At 40.4% G+C, this 17,318-nt stretch overlaps 1 protein-coding gene across 1 annotated transcript in view; it reads left to right on the top strand.

Moving 5' to 3' along the window:
- LOC126076882 (cytochrome P450 2U1) overlaps positions 1–16,717 on the top strand; it is a 34,774-nt gene extending 18,057 nt beyond the window's left edge. The window contains exons 2-5 of the mRNA XM_049885562.1: positions 534–1,169; positions 2,659–2,820; positions 4,158–4,325; positions 7,381–16,717. Coding sequence (XP_049741519.1) covers positions 534–1,169; positions 2,659–2,820; positions 4,158–4,325; positions 7,381–7,559 — 1,145 coding nt within the window. The 3' untranslated portion in view covers positions 7,560–16,717. The remainder of the gene's footprint in view (positions 1–533; positions 1,170–2,658; positions 2,821–4,157; positions 4,326–7,380) is intronic.
- The last annotated feature ends 601 nt before the right edge of the window (positions 16,718–17,318 follow it).

Below are 17,318 nucleotides of genomic sequence, written 5' to 3'. Positions count from 1 at the left end.
TACAGGATGTATTTCAGCAAAATGAGGGAGTAAAGCAAGAAAGAGGAACACATAGGATTCAGGAAACAAGGATTTCGACACAGGAGAGAGTAAAAGAAAATTCTTAAATGATGACAAATACAAGTCACAAGACAGTACCTGCCTAGAGAACAACCATGTAGATTTGAGCAGAAATGTGGAAGGTTCCAGGGTGGAAGATGGAACTGATAGATAATCTGATGCATTTGACTACATGGATATTTATATTCAGAGGCATTTATAGAGTATTAGAGATTGTGAGAAAACCTAACCACAGAGTAGGTTCGTTCTTTCATTCACAGCTGTATCCCTAGTACCCCAGTGCCTGGCACATAGTAGGTATTCAGAAATATTTGTTAAATGAAGCATGTCTTTGAAGGTGGTCTTTCTCTGTGAACCCGTATATGAACTACACACACGTAACTTGAGAAATCCAAAGTATATTTCATGGTAGATCCCGTTTAGTATTATCAGGTATTGCTCTCTCACATTCCATTCTCGGTGTCCTTTTGCAGGGATTGTGTTCGCACATTATGGTCCAGTCTGGAAACAACAGAGGAGATTCTCTCATTCAACTCTTCGTCATTTTGGCTTGGGAAAGCTCAGCTTGGAGCCCAAGATTATTGAGGAGTTCAAATATGTAAAAGAGGAAATGCAAAAGCATGGAGAAGACCCCTTCAATCCTTTCCCTATTGTCAATAATGCCATCTCTAACATCATTTGCTCCTTGTGCTTTGGCCAGCGTTTTGACTACACCAACAGTGAGTTTAAGAAGATGCTTCATTTTATGTCACGAGGGTTAGAAATCTGTCTGAACAGCCAGGTCCTCCTGGTCAACATATGCTCCTGGCTTTATTACCTTCCCTTTGGACCATTTAAGGAATTAAGACAAATTGAAAAGGATATAACCAGTTTCCTTAAAAAAATCATCAAAGATCATCGAGAGTCTCTGGATGTAGAGAACCCTCAGGACTTCATAGACATGTACCTTCTCCACATGGAAGAGGAAAGGAAAAATAAGAGCAACAGTAGTTTTAATGAAGATTACTTGTTTTATATTATTGGGGATCTCTTCATTGCTGGGACTGATACCACAACTAACTCTTTGCTTTGGTGCCTTCTGTATATGTCACTGAACCCTGATGTACAAGGTAAAAGATGTTTCCTTAATTCATGGTAAAACCAAAATCAGGATCAGCAACCTCATGATCCTGGCTCCTAGCACTAAGCATTGTCTTCAGGCTGGAAAATAAAATACTGCATCTCATAGAGAGTGAAACCCCAAGTTTCTAGACAGTGAGACTGATGTCATAACTTGCTTGCCCTGCTTTAAATACCTACAGGTCTGATTCTCTGTGAAATCTATGATGGAGAAAGAACTTCAGAGAAGGACAACGTTTTAGAGATGAAAGGAATCATAATGATCATCTGAATCCATTCATCTGTTTTGAAAATGGAGAACAGAGCCCCAGAGAAGTTATGTGACTTTCACAGGGTCTCATAGCTATTTCCACCATTTCAACACCAATAGGAAATGAAAGTCAGTGGCACTTTATAGTGAATGCGTACAGGGAAGGATGGTATATTGGTTTTCCATTGCTGCTGTAACAAATTATCACAGATTTAGTGGCTTGAAACTACACAAATTTATTATCTTACAGCTTGGTAGATTAGAAGTCTGACACATGTCTCACGGGGTAAAATCAAGATGTTAGCAGGGCTCCATTTGTTTCTGGAGACTCTAGAGGAAAATCCGTTTCTTTGCTGTTTCCAGCTAGCTTCTAGAGGTCACCCATATTCTTTGGCTCATGGCCCTTGTCCTCAATCATCAAAGTCAGCAATATTGCATCTCTCAGACCATTCTTCTATAGTCACATCTCCCTCTAACTCTGAACTCCACTGGGAAAGATTTTCTGATTTTAAAGATCCATGTGATTACATTGGGCCCATCCAGATAATCCAGGATAATCTCCCCATCTCATGGTCCTTAATTTAAATGCACTTGCAGAATCTCTTTTGCCCTGTAAAGAGATTAGGGTGTGTGCATCTTTGAAGAGTCATTATTCTGCCTGCCATAGATGAGACTGTGCCTACCTGTATTATTTATCTTGCTGAGTAACAAATTATCCCAAAATTTCTTAGCTTAATACAACAAACATTATCTCACACACTGGTAAATATTTATCAAACACATTGCAGTATCTTTTATAGCCTAAGGTCAAAAGTGACATACTTTCACATTTGCCTTATTCTGTTGGTCACATAGACCAACCTGGTACAAAGCGAGAGGGGACTACAACAAAGATTGAACACCAAAGGGACCTTTGGGAGCCATCTGGGCTACCACACATTATCACAATCCGCTTACAGAGTCAATCAGTATTCATATGAGAGAATGATTCAGGGTGCTTTTGAATCCAGAATGCTTTCTTCCTTGTCTCTCTATTATTCTCCTATAAAATCACAGAGTGGCACATGATCCCTGGGGTAGCTGTCTCTACTCGGGGTATCTGAACAATGTTTCACTTCACTGAGGCTGAATCAGGCAGGTACTGTCAGCTTGTGTAAGTGGTGATGGGAAGTGTGCATAGGAGGGCAGACTCAACTCTCTTCTGTCTTATTCTTTTCTTTCTTGTATAGAAAAGGTTCATGAAGAAATCGAAAGGGTCATTGGTCCCGACCGAGCCCCTTCCCTCACTGACAAGGTCGAGATGCCATACACGGAGGCCACCATCATGGAGGTGCAGAGGCTGACTGTGGTGGTGCCACTCGCCATTCCTCATATGACTTCGGGGAAGACAGGCAAGTCCAGGTTCTTCCTCCTCTAAATGCCCTTGGGGGAAGCACAACCCCGCTAAAGATAGATATTCTATCTCCCCAATTCAATGGAGGAAACCCTGGTGGCACAGTAGTTAACAGTCCGGCTGCTAGCCAAAAGGTCAGCAGTTCCATTTCGCCCTATGGGGCAGTTCTACTCTGTCCTACTCGACAGCAACAGGTTTTTTTTTTTTTTTTTTTTTTTAATCCAGTGGAGATATGGAGTGTTGTGTGGTGACTGTTGCCTAGCTTGATCTTTCTGAGGGTTTAGCGTTGCATTTTGGAGAAGCAAATGGACAACCTCAGTTCTCCGTTATGAGTTGTACTGGCATTCTGGCACCACTTTGGCTTATAAATAGCTGTCTTTGCCTTCAGAGCACACACTGGGAAACAAATTATGCCACAATTTAAGTTGGCTGTGTTGGCTGAAACAACTTCAGAATTAACAAAGGTACCTCTCTGTCCTCTTGATGGGTCAGAGGAGCTGGTATAAATGTGAAATTAAGGATTTTAGCTGGAAATTATTCTCCAGTTTTTACAATTCTGCAGCAGAAACATAAATATTACAGAATTAGAAGTCCCCATCTGATTCTATGGTCACATATTTCAGCCTCTCATCTGCAGCAAAATGTGTCTGTTTGGTCATGTCCTTGACACATAACCAGCCACCTAGACTCCCTTTAAGCATCCCTGTTAACAAGGATTCTACCTTCTCTGGAGATAGCCCACTGCATTGTTGCTTTGAATATTATCTTAAGTAATCCCTTGTAAATGGCATTGGATCACATAACAGTTTTTTGGGTACAAATTAGATATACCGTGTGTACAGCGTCTCTTGGGCACCTGTTTAAAGTACATATTAACTTGCCAGCTGGTAGGAGCCAGTGGCTTCCCCGAACCTTCTTTTACCTTAGTTTACCTTCCTCACCATATTGTTTGCAGACATAAGAAGTTCTGTAAACTGTAAAAGCTTATCCAAGTATTAGGAATTTGAATTCTTTGGGAAGGTTTTCCTGGAATGCTTTATTAATTCTTTTTCAGTGTTTTCATTGTTTTTGTGGTCTGATTTAATTTATCATCCATCCAAGCATCTCCTGTGCTCCACCTCAGGCCGGGTTCTAGGAAGATGTGGTTAGAGGGACATCAATAGATAAGACCTTTTCCCTGTCCCCAATGACCTCAGCCTTTAGTCTCAGTATATTAAATGCTGGAAACTAGATTTTTTTTTTCTTTTTTTGAGATAACGAAGGTTAGGGAGAGCTATTAGTAAAATCATGTTGATTGACACTGTGTTTTTTTTTGTCTTGTTTTTTTTGTTTCAGTGCTTCAAGGGTATACCATCCCTAAAGGCACTGTGGTCATACCCAACTTGTGGTCAGTACACAGAGACCCAGCCATCTGGGAGAAACCAGATGACTTCTACCCTAATCGATTTCTGGATGATCAAGGACAACTTATTAAAAAAGAAACCTTTATTCCTTTTGGGATAGGTCAGTTTAACTTTTTAAAAATGATATCAATAAAACTGTAGAACTCAAAGAATCTTTTATTATTTTATGTTTTAAAAAATGCTTCTCTTTAAGGGGATAGAGAAACAAATCACCAATTTCATATGGAAGGGTAAGAAGCCCCGGATAAGCAAAGCACTACTGAAAAAGAAGAAGAAAGTGGGAGGCCTCACTTTACCTGACTTCAGAACCTATTATACAGCCACAGTAGTCAAAACAGCCTGGTACTGGTACAACAACAGGCACATAGACCAATGGAACAGAATTGAGAACCCAGACATAGATCCATCCACGTATGAGCAGCTGATATTTGACAAAGGACCAGTGTCAATTAATTGGGGAAAAGATAGCCTTTTTAACAAATGGTGCTGGCATAACTGGATATCCATTTGCAAAAGAATGAAACAGCACCCATACCTCACACCATGCACAAAAACTAACTCCAAGTGGATCAAAGACCTAAACATAAAGACTAAAACGATAAAGATCATGGAAGAAAAAATTGGGACAACCCTAGGAGCCCTAATACAAGGTATAAACAGAATACAAAACATTACCAACAATGATGAAGAGAAACCCGATAACTGGGAGCTCCTAAAAATCAAACACCTATGCTCATCTAAAGACTTCTCCAAAAGAGTAAAAAGACCACCTACAGACTGGGAAAGAATTTTCAGCTATGACATCTCCGACCAGCGCCTGATCTCTAAAATCTACATGATTCTGTCAAAACTCAACCACAAAAAGACAAACAACCCAATTAAGAAGTGGGCAAAGGATATGAACACACATTTCACTAAAGAAGATATTCAGGCAGCCAACAGATACATGAGAAAATGCTCTCGATCATTAGCCATTAGAGAAATGCAAATTAAAACTACGATGAGATTCCATCTCACACCAGCAAGGCTGGCATTAATCCAAAAAACACAAAATAATAAATGTTGGAGAGGCTGCGGAGAGATTGGAACTCTCATACACTGCTGGTGGGAATGTAAAATGGTACAACCACTTTGGAAAACTATCTGGCGTTATCTTAAACAGTTAGAAATAGAACTACCATACAACCCAGAAATCCCACTCCTCGGAATATACCCTAGAGATACAAGAGCCTTCATACAAACAGATATATGCACACCCATGTTTATTGCAGCTCTGTTTACAATAGCAAAAAGCTGGAAGCAACCAAGGTGTCCATCAATGGATGAATGGTTAAATAAATTGTGGTATATTCACACAATGGAATACTATGCATCGATAAAGAACAGTGACGAATCTCTGAAACATTTCATAACATGGAGGAACCTGGAAGGCATTATGCTGAGCGAAATTAGTCAGAGGCAAAAGGACAAATATTGTATAAGACCACTATTATAAGATCTTGAGAATTAGTAAACCTGAGAAGAACACATACCTTTGTGGTTACGAGGCGGGGAGGGAGGGAGGGTGGGAGAGGGTTTTTTATTGATTAATCAGTAGATAAGAACTGCTTTAGGTGAAGGGAAAGACAACACTCAATACATGGAAGGTCAGCTCAATTGGACTGGACCAAAAGCAAAGAAGTTTCCGGGATAAAATGAATGCTTCAAAGGTCAGGGGAGCAAGTGCGGGGGTCTGGGGAACATGGTTTGCGGGGACTTCTAAGCCAATTGGCAAAATAATTCTATTATGAAATCATTCTGCATCCCACTTTGAAATGTGGCATCTGGGGTCTTAAATGCTAACAAGCGGCCATCTAAGATGCATCAATTGGTCTCAACCCACCTGGAGCAAAGGAAAATGAACAACACCAAGGCCACACGACAACTAAGAGCCCAAGAGACAGAAAGGGCCACGTGAACCAGAGACCTACATCATCCTGAGACCAGAAGAACTAGTTGGTGCCCGGCCACAATCGATGACTGCCCTGACAGGGAGCACAATAGAGAACCCCTGAGGGAGCAGGAGATCAGTGGGATACAGACCCCAAATTCTCATAAAAAGACCAAACTTAATGGTCTGACTGAGACTAGAGGAATCCCGGCGGCCATGCTTCCCAGACCTTCTGTTGGCACAGGACAGGAACCATCCCCGAAGACAACTCATCAGACATGAAAGGGACTGGTCAGCGGGTGGGAGAGAGACGCTGATGAAGAGTGAGCTAATTATATCAGGTGGACACTTGAGATTGTGTTGGCAACTCTTGTCTGGAGGGGGGATGGGAGGATAGAGAGAGAGGGAAGCCGGCAAAATTGTCAAAAAAGGAGAGACTGAAAGGGTTGACTCAAGAGGGGGAGAGCAAGTGGGAGTAGGGAGTGAGATGTATGTAAACTTATATGTGACAGACTGATTGGATTTTTAAACGTTCACTTGAAGCTTAAGAAAAGTTATTAAAAAAAATTGCTTCTTTCTTGGCAAGCTAATATAAAAAATATATATAAGCGATAAATAATTTATGTAATGCACCTTCACTGTTCATTTCAGATTTTAGAAACAAAATGAAAGAAGTCAGTTTTAAATGTTTAAATATTACTAGAAATCATTCTTTCTGAGTTGCCCAAGTAACCGTTTGGGTCTCTGACAACTGTTGGAGTTGAGAGCTACCCCTGACTTTTTGCTGGGTTGGTGGGTGAGAGGGTGAGTTCTCTAATCTGGCCAGTCTCTCTTTTAGGTTCCTAGATTAGAGTACCGGGGATTCTTTCTATGGAAAAGGAAGGCTTCAGAGATTTTTATCTGACTTTTTCCCCTTTAATCTTCAGGTAAGAGCAAAGAAAAGGCATGGAGGAGACAGAGTAGCCTGCCTCATTGGTTCTGGCCTCTCCTTCTTGGCTGGGATGAGGCTAGGCTTTTATGAGTAGGAATGAAAATGTGAAATTGTCATATAAAAATTCTGCTGAGCATACATTAGAGAGGCCATGTGGTCTATGTGGCAATTTTATTTTAAAACTCCCTATATGTGCATTTAAACATTCATATTTAGATATTTCATATAAATTTGTTCTTTTTGCAGTAGGAAAAGGGATAGCATTATGATCCTTTTTTGTGATCTCCTTTTTAGGGAAGCGGGTGTGTATGGGAGAGCAACTGGCAAAGATGGAATTATTCCTGATGTTTGTGAGCCTAATGCAGAGTTTCACATTCACTTTGCCTAAGGATTCAAAGAAGCCTATCCTGACTGGAAGATTTGGTCTCACTTTAGCCCCACATCCATTTAATATAATTGTTTCAAAAAGATGAAGAAAGTCTCCAAAAGGAGACAGTGAACAGACAACATAATGACTTCTGAACAGATTTTCCTTCTGCAATTAACGGCAATAACTCAGCAGATCCAGATTAGACTCAAATTAAGGCGATTTCATCTGTGAGGATTCCTCAGCAGGACACATCAGCCCTTTATTGAGGTATGTCTGTAATTTTGGAGACAAGGACCAGAGCACTGTTTGGGAAGCAGGAGATCTGGATCTGAGTCCCAGTGGCTTCTACCAATGAGCATTTCTTCTCACCCTCTGTGCCTCAGTCATCCGTCTATAAAACGAGGGTACCAGAACTTGCCTTCTCTCTACCTCTTAGCACCAGTGAAGTTAACACGCCTTCTGTCCTTTCTGACATGGCCGAGACACTGTTAGGTTCTGGGGAGGAAATTCCAGAGGAGAAATGTTTATAACCTGTGACAACATGAAGTGTTTGAACTCTTTGTCAGAGAGGGATATGGGTTTAGGTTATGTTGAGCTAGAGCTTTTCTCAGCACAGATCCTTTGCCAGTTTCTTGTCTTGTTATCTTTTAATTATGATTTTAGTTTTGTTTTTGTGGACATAGGATGAAGCAGACTTTCTTCCAGTATGTTAAGGAAATTAGGATTTAAAAAATCCTCCCATAAGGTAATTATTTGAATTTATGTGGCTACCTTCTACTTCAACTACATGGACAGTAAGCCTGGCTGAAGAAGCAGATTCATGTTAGAATTCCTTCCTGCCGACTTGACTTGCAAAGTTGTAACTTACCTTTTGACTTGAGCCCTGAATGGTGAGGTCAGGAGTTTCTATACTGGGATTCATCAGGAAAGGACTCTTCTTTTAAACTGTACTGAACATTTTTTTTTCCCGTTCTCCCTGCCACCAGACCCAGTATATCTCATCCTTGAATACTCTTGAAGACAAGAAGACATTCTTACTGTTTATTAATGGAACTAAATTGTTTCTTAATTAAAAAAAGGTCCCTGTAGAAGAGTACCTACACCCTACAGAGGGTGTTTGGAAATGTGTGGGTACATTATTTTGGTAATCACAATGACAGGGGTGCTTCTGGCCCTATGCTGCTGTGGGGGCCAGGATGGTAAATGTCCTGCAACGTCAGAACAGTCCTATATACAATGACGACTTGCCTAACTCTGTATGCCAGTATTTGTGCCAACGAGAACACTGCTCTAGAAAACCACAGTCCAAGAAATGAATAGCCCTTTCCTGTAGCAGTTCTTATATAGAAGTAATCACAGTAATGATACAATCAGCCATGTTTTGACCTCTCCCTCATGCTGGCACCATGCTCAGTGCTTTACTTGTAAACTTGTTTAAAATTCTTGCAGAAACTCTATTAAGAGGATGCTGTTTTACAGCTGATGGAACTGAAGCTTTGAGAAGTGAAGGCACGTAGTTCAAAGGTGTCATCGCTGGGTTTCAAACCTACCAGTCTTTGTGACTAGAGAACTCTTTCTGAACCACATCTCTGTACTGCCACCACTCAGTCCCATAGCAGTCAGCACCTCTGCCTCACGCTGTAGGCATGTGGGCTCATCTTCATCCCATGCTGAGCTCCTTGAGGTGGGAACTTGTGTTGTTTGCCTGCCTCACAGTGCCTTGCTGTTAGTAGGTGCCCAGTCACCATGCGAGTGACTGTTAAGTGTTGTCGTTATGGTTGGGTGCCGTTGAATCCATTCCATCTCATAGTGACCATGTGACAGAGTAGAACTGCCCCATAGGGTTTTCTTGGCTGTAAGCTGTACAGAAGCAGATTGCCAGGCCTTTCTCCTGAGGAGCGACTGGGTGGGTTCAAACCAACAACCTTTCAGTTAGCAGCTGATCACTTAACTGTTGCGCTGTCAGAGCTCCTTGTTAAGAGGTGTAATTAAAGGGGAAATCCCACCCTATCTGAATAACCCACCCAACCCAGTGCCCTTGCATCGATTCCGATAAGGAGTGCAGCTGAATAACTGCAGGTCATATTTTTGTTACTTAAAGATAATAAAAATCAGTGTGTGTTGTTAATGTCAATTAAAACCAGTTTTATTTTTTTTGGTCTTTTTAATTACTGGACTTTTGTTCATCTTTTAAAATAACCATTTTATGCAAACTTAGAATGATGCCTTGGCAGTTTAAATATAACATGGGATGCAAGCTCCCAGCAGCTGGAGACAAGGCCACATGCAGGGGCCTCTTCTTTACTTTCCTAAAGGAGGGAAGCAGCTAATGCCATTCCTACTGCTGGGGATTTAAAAGAGGACACGGAGCCAGGGATGTCATTGCTGATGTCAGATGGATCCTGGCTAAAAGCAGAGAATGATGTTTACCTGCGTTTTATTGACTATGCAAAGGCATTTGACTGTGTGGATCATAACAAATTATGGATAACGTTGCAAAGAATAGGAATTCCAGAACACTTAATTGTGCTCATGAGGAACCTTTACATAGATCAAGAGGCAGTTGTTCGAACAGTCAGGAGAGGTGTGCCTCAGGGTTGTATCCTTATACCATACCTATTCAGTCTATATGCTGAGCAAATAATCTGAGAAGCTGGACTATATGAAGAAGAATGTAGCATCAGGATTGGAGGAAGACTCATTAACAACCCTGCATTATGGAGATAATATAACCTTGCTTGCTGAAAGTGAAGAGGACTTGAAGCACTTACTGATGAAGATCAAAGACCACAGCCCTCAGTATGGGTTACATCTCAACATAAAGAAAATGGAAATCCTCACAATAAGCAACATCATGATAAATGTGGAAAAGATTGAAGTTGTCAAGGATTTCATTTTACTTGAATCTACAATCAACACCTTTGGAAGCAGCAGTCAAGAAATCAAAAGATGTACTGCACTGGGCAAATCTGCTGCAAAAGACCTCTTTAAAGTGTTGAAAATCAAAGATGTCCCCTTGAAGACTAAGGTGCCCCTGATCCAAGTCATGGTGTTTTCAGTCGCCTCCTATGCATGTGAAAGCTGGATGATGAATAAAGAAGACTAAAGAATTGACGCCTTTGAATTGTGTTCTTGGCGAAGAATATTGAATATACTGTGGAGCGCCAAAAGAATGAACAAATCTGCTTGGAAGAAGTACAACCAGAAAGCTCCTTAGAAGCAAGGATGGCAAAATTACGTCTCATATACTTTGGACATGTTATCAGGAGGGATCCGTCCTTGGAGAAAGACATCATGCTTAGTAAAGTAGAGGGTCAGCAAAAAAGAGGAAGACCTTCAATGAGAAGGATTGGCATAATGGCTGCAACAATGCGCTTAAGCGTAACCATGATTGTGAGGATGGCGCAGGATCGGGCAGTGTTTCGTTCTGTTGCACATAGGGTTGCTTTGAATCAGAACTGACTCGATGGCACCTAACAATAACTGCTGGGGAAGAGGGAAGAAAAGATCCAGGGTGGTTGTTACTTTGAGAAATAAATGAAAAGGGGAAGATGCAACTCTGAACTGGAGCGCGTCAGTTAGCAAGGCCTCCTATGAGTTCCTTGCCCAGCTTTCCAGACCAGTCAAGAGGACGCCAGACCTCCCCAACCTCTGACTTCTCCATTTGTCAGTAGCCACACTTTGAATAGTCAGATGTTCTTGGTGCAGTCCGGGGCAATTTTGAGTACTAGGCTAAGTTTTCCCTTTAATTTAGCACATGCCTAGGCAGACTTCTACTGCATGCTTGAGGAATGGAAATAATATCTGCTTAATAATAAAAAAGATCATAAAAGGAAGAAAAGAGCTGAATATTATGTAAGCAAAAGTGGATTGTTTTTTTTTTTACTCCACATTTTTTATATTATCTACTGCACTGCTCTTTTCCTTTTTATAAATGTAATTAAGCATTTTCAATATAAACCAAATCAAACCCATTGCCATCCAGTCAATTCCAAATCACAGCGACCCTATAGGACAGGGTAGAACTGCACCACAGAGTTTCCAAGGAGTGCCTGGTGGATTCGAACTGCCGACCTTTTGATTAGCAGCCACAGCACTTAACCACTATGCCACCAGGGTTTCTGTTTTCAACCTAGGATAAATGAAATACAGGCTAATATTTAGGTGCGTTGGGAATTTTAGTTATTGTGAAGGAAAAACCACAAGACTAGATGCAGAGGAACTGAGAGTGAATGGGAGGCAGTTGTGTAGGTTTTGGATGAGATGATGTGTGTATGGATCCCACTACACCGCGGGCCGATGAATCTGTCCCTCACGTGTGATTTCACATGCTTTTGAATGGCGCTGATGACTCAGCATTAGCAAGTTTATTCTTCTTCAGTGCGTGCTTGGCATTTTCAGTATTCCTAACCAAAGAACTTTTAACTTACTTGAGAAACAGCCTCTGCTTTCTGTGAGATTCTGTTGAAACTAGATTTGTATTAAACTTTTAAATATAATGCCTCAAATTGTAGCACTTTTTAAAAAAATCTTTACATGGTAAATCGCTGAAGGGGCTGTTAATGCTTCCCTTGCACACGTTAGCATTTTACAATTTTGTACTTTTTGGTTTACTTGAAATGTAAAAATAATTGTACTTTGTTTTATGAGCCTGCCTAATATCTGACTGTTGGTCCTCATCTTCAACATAATTTTGATGCTTATATTAAACTTTTAACAGACAGCGTCTTGTCTGATTTTTTATTTCCGTTTTGGGTTGCTAAACAACAGTCTATTTTACCAGATGTCAAGTTTTTTGTTTTTTTTTTTTCAAGTTAGGAAATGGAGGAGGGAATAAACCTCCAAAAAAGATGTTATTGTTAGCTGCCATCAGAATGGCTTGAGTCATGACAACTGCATGTACAATAGAACAAAATGTTGCCTGGGCCTGCACCATCTTCTCGAGTAATGGTATGTTCGAGTCCATTGTGGAAGCCGCTGTGTATCTCTGTGCCTTCCACCCTAGGGGGTTCATCTTCCAGGAAGCACTATATCAGACAATATTTGTTGTGATCCATAGGGCTTTTCACTGGCTGATTTTCCTGAATAGATTTCCAGGCCTTTCTTCCTAGTCTTAGTCTGGAAGCTCCACTGAAACATGTCCACCATGGTTGACTCTGAAGGTATTTGAAATACCTATGGCATATCTTCCAGCTTCATAGCAACACACAAGTCATCTGGCAGACTGACAGATGGGTAGTAGTTAAAAAGAGTAATCGCAATATAAGCATAGTCTTTAGGCAGGAGGATGAATCTAAAAAAAAAATTCCTTTAGAGCCCAGTTACTCACAGGACTGTATCATAGCCCAAGCTTCTTATTTCCCACTATTTAAGGGAGGGATGGAGCCTTGGTGGTGCAGTGGTTAAGCACTCGGCTGTTAACCAAAAGATTGGCAGTATGAATCCACCTGCTGCTCCTTAGAAACTCTATGGGGCAGTTCTACTCTGCTCAAGTCCACTGTGACAAAGTATTGGATGTCAGTCTTACTCATCTCAGCTAAGAAGAGCTTTTTAATATGTAACCTTTTTTTTTTTTCCCCTCTGTGGACGAACCCCTGCCGGCTTTTCTCATGGCCCACTCCCCTTCCTACAGGTGGCAGCTCCAAGGTTACCTCCTTAGAGAGGTCTTCTGGTGAGGCCCCACCTAAAGTGGCCTCTCCAGAGAGCTCCCTAATCTTATCACCCAGCTTATTTCCTTCAGAGTTCTCATCACTATCTGCATTTACCTTGTTCATTTAAGCTCTTTTTCAGTCATTTCTCTCCCAGCTCCAGCCCGAGGGGTGTAAGGGGTTGGGTGTGTTTGTCTGTTCAGTATCACCAGGCCCAGCACGGTGCCTTGCACAGAGCAGGCACTCAGTAAGTGTGTTGGAGAAGCAAAGAATGAAGAGGTAAAGCCATTGTCTGAAGACCTTGTAAGCTGCAGAGGGGTTGACACTGGCAAGCCTGTCTCTGTTGCCTGTCTCCCTCCTCTGTGTTTGTGGTTGTGAAACGAGAGTATGAATTTCAGTTGAAATAGCAGAAGTGATACTAGGGAAATGCTGAAAATGCAGTAAGTTGACACCCTCAAATCTACTTCAGTTTTGCCATATTTGTTTAGAAACCAAATGAATGTAGGTGGGGTATTTATTCATTAGCAATACAGATGTTTTATTAGCTAAGTGGCTAATCTTACTGGGTTTTATCACAAGTGAAATATTTTGTGTTCATATCAGTTCTCCCTTTTGTATGAGAATTTGAATGCTTCATCAGTTTTCATTAATGGATGTTGTCAGATGCTGACAAGTTGATTTTCGACTAATAGCGACCTCATGTAACAGAGTAGAACTGCCCTGTAAGGTTTTCTAGCCTGCATTCTTTATGGAAGCAGACCGTAGAGCCTCTAGGTGGGTACAAACTGCCAACCTTTCCATTAGCAGCCAAGTGCTTAACCGCTGCACCACCAGGGTTTCTTTCTATTAAGGGATAAACCCAAAAAACCCATTGCCTTCGAGTTGATGACAACTCATAACAACCCTATAGGATAGAGTAGAGCTGCCTCATAGGGTTTCCAAGAATGCAAATCTTTATGGAAGCAGACTGCCACATCTTTCTCCTGTGGAGCAGCTGGTGGATTCTAACCACTGACTTTCAGTTAGCAGTTGAGCATTTTAACCACTGCACCATTAGGACTCCCTTCATTAAGGGATAAACCCACTGCCCTCGAGTCCATTCTGACTCATAGTGACCCCATAGGGTTTCCACGGCTATAAATCTGTACAGAAGCAGACTGCCACATCTTTCTCCCAAGGTGGTCTCGAACCAACAGCCTTTTGGTTGCAGTCGAGCTCTTAACCACTGTGCCACCCAGGGCTCTTTCATTAAGAGATAGGGCTAATTAACCAAGGCACAATTAAAACTCAACTTCTTCATCTTGTTTAGTCAAGGATTTCATGGAGCAACATGCCCAAGGTTCTTTAGGGGCAATGTTGTTTGTAGGATAATCTAGTTAATATTTAATACCTAAAAAAAAAAAAAAAAATTTTTTTTTTTATTAACATATAGTAGGGAGCCCGGGTGGCACAGTGGTTAAGTTTTCGGCTGCTAATCAACATAGTAGCTGCATTTAACAGATTCTCTAAGGCATATTTTTATTAGAAACTCATAGAAAGACAATCTTTGAGGTAATCTAACTTTACTACCAATATTATCTGTTAACATAGGAAATGACTTAAAAAGCCCCACTGAAAATTCACTCTCCTATTTTCAAAAGAAATATTCTCTAGAAATAAAATGATCTATGTTTTTATGGATTATTTTGTTTTTATAAATTTTGGGACTCTTTTAAGTAAGCATGGTGTCATAGATTGAATTGTGTCCCCCAAAAGTATCTGTCAACTTGGCTAGGCCATGATTCTCAGTATTGTGTAATTGTCCTTCATTTTGTCATCTGATGTGAGCTTCCTATGCATTGTAGATCCTACCTCTATGATGTTAATGAGGCAGGATTAGACGCAGTTATGTCAATGAGGCATGATTCAGTCTACAAAGTTGGATTGTGTCTTGAGCCAATCCGTTTTGAGATATAAAAGAAAGAAGCGAGCAAAGAGACATGGGGACCTCATGCCAAGAAACAAGAGCCAGCACAGTGCGTTCTTTGGACCTGGGGTCCCTGCACTGAGAAGCTCCTCAACCAGGAGAAGACTGATGACAAGGACCTTCCTCTAGAGTTGACAGAGAAAGCGTTCCCTGCGCCTGACACTCTGAATTTGGACTTGTAGCCTACTAGACTGTGACAAAATAAATTTCTCTTTGTTAAAGCCATCCACTTGTGGTATTTCTGTTATTGCAGCACTAGATGTCAAATGTCTTCAATGGAAATATATTTGATTATCTTAACTTTTGTAATAATTTTCTAGCATTCTGAAATCTTAAAAGCTCGTTTTGACCCTTTCCTTACATGATGCACAGGCCCCCAACTCCTGATGTAGACTCCAATTAAATATGACTACTTGTTTTTTCAAGAAGCCTAGATGTGCCTCCCAGGACACAGCACAAACCAGAGTCCTGAAACTGGGCCCACATATCTCCAGTAGGCCCTAATAAGGAAGAGGCTTCAGTGTTACAGAGGTGTGCTTTTCTTTAAGGAAACATTTTTATCGGCATGCAACACAGTTAGGTGAGTTTTCACAAATGAACACACCTGTGTAACTAACACCCAACTCAAGAAAGAACATAATCAATGCCCCAGAAGTTGGAGACCCTCCCCATCTGGACCTACTTCCTCCCTGAAACATAAGCCTACAGGTTCTTAATTAGAAATCCTGAGCTGCTTTTGGAGAGCAGAACATTTAGAGATGTAATGTGTGAGGATGTGTTCAAGTTCCAATTCTATTTGCTGACAAGCTGATAGTGCTCCATAGGGTTTTCAGTGGCTTAGTTTTCAGAAATATTTCACCAGGTCTTTCTTCTAAGGTGCCTCTGGGTGAACTCAAACCTCCGAACTTGTGGTTAGCAGCCAAGCAAGTTAACTGTTTGCACCAGCCAGGGACTCGTGTTCAAGTTACTATTCTTTAAACCTAGTTCCTATTTACACATCAAACTTAGTTTCTGTCTCCAAGTTTAAATGGCAGACGCAAATGAGTAATGATTTTTCTCCCTACAAAGCCATTTAGCATATCTTCTTATTTTTAGCCTCGTCTCAGAATTAGTTAGAAATCATGCTATTGACTGGTCATTCATTCTAGAGATACAATGATACTATCTTTTAAAATAATAAATCACTAAACAGTGTTCTGCTAACCCAGAATATACAGATGCATCGATGAAACAAAAATGAGGGCATAAACCCATGTCTTCTGGAGTGTATAAAAGTGGCATCACTCTTTGAAGGAACTTAAAGAAATATTCAAAAAACAGTGCTGGGAGCATCAAAGAACCTTGAAAACGTAGTGCTGAGTGAAGCAAGTCAGTCACAAAAGGACAAATACTGTATGATCACACTTACATGATATATCTAGAACAGGCAAGTGTTTAGAGGCCTAAGCTTATTAGTGCGCTCCCCAGGAACAGGAGGGAAGGGGGAAGGGAAGTTATTTTTCTCGATTGAGTTTTTGTTTCTGGTGATAAAAAACTTGGCAATGGATACTGGTGATGGTTGCACAATATGATCATTGTATTTGGTGTCACTGAAATGTACATGTAAAAAATGTTGAATTAGCAAATGTGTTTTATATATATAATATGTGCGTGTGTGTATTTTATATATATATATCAACAATAAAAAAAAAAAAAAAACAGTGCTGGGGCAATTGGTTAATTATTAGAAAATTAATTCCAGGAGGTCTGAAAAGTAAAAATACCCTGTCTGTATGCAACTGTCTATGAAACAGGGAATGGGAGGTACCTTTCTAAGCACAAAAAAGGAATGAAAGCAATTGTAAAACTAAAGCAAAATAGATTTGATGACATTAAAAATAGAAGACTTCTATGTTCCAAAAAGAGAATTGGCAAATCATGAAAAATACTTGTATCAGCCTTGATAAAAACTTAATATCTTTAATATATGAAGTGTTTATAAATCAGTGAGTAGATCACCCCAATCAAAAAAAGATAAAAAAAAAATTTAATACAAATAGCCAATAATATGAAAAAATGTTCAAACTCATCAAAAATGCTAACTACAACAGTGAGATACCACTTTTTAATCACTAAATTTTAAGGATTTTTTTTTAAAAAAGGACTAAAAAAAAAAAATTTTTTTTTTTTATGCCAAGTAGTACTAAAGGAGAAGTATTCATACACTGCTGTATGGCAATGTATATGGTATGTCAACAATATCAACTGG

This window comes from Elephas maximus, chromosome 5, assembly GCF_024166365.1.
Source record: "Elephas maximus indicus isolate mEleMax1 chromosome 5, mEleMax1 primary haplotype, whole genome shotgun sequence".
In the NCBI taxonomy this organism is placed as follows: Eukaryota; Metazoa; Chordata; class Mammalia; order Proboscidea; family Elephantidae; genus Elephas; species Elephas maximus.
This window is presented reverse-complemented; position numbering and strand designations above follow the sequence as displayed.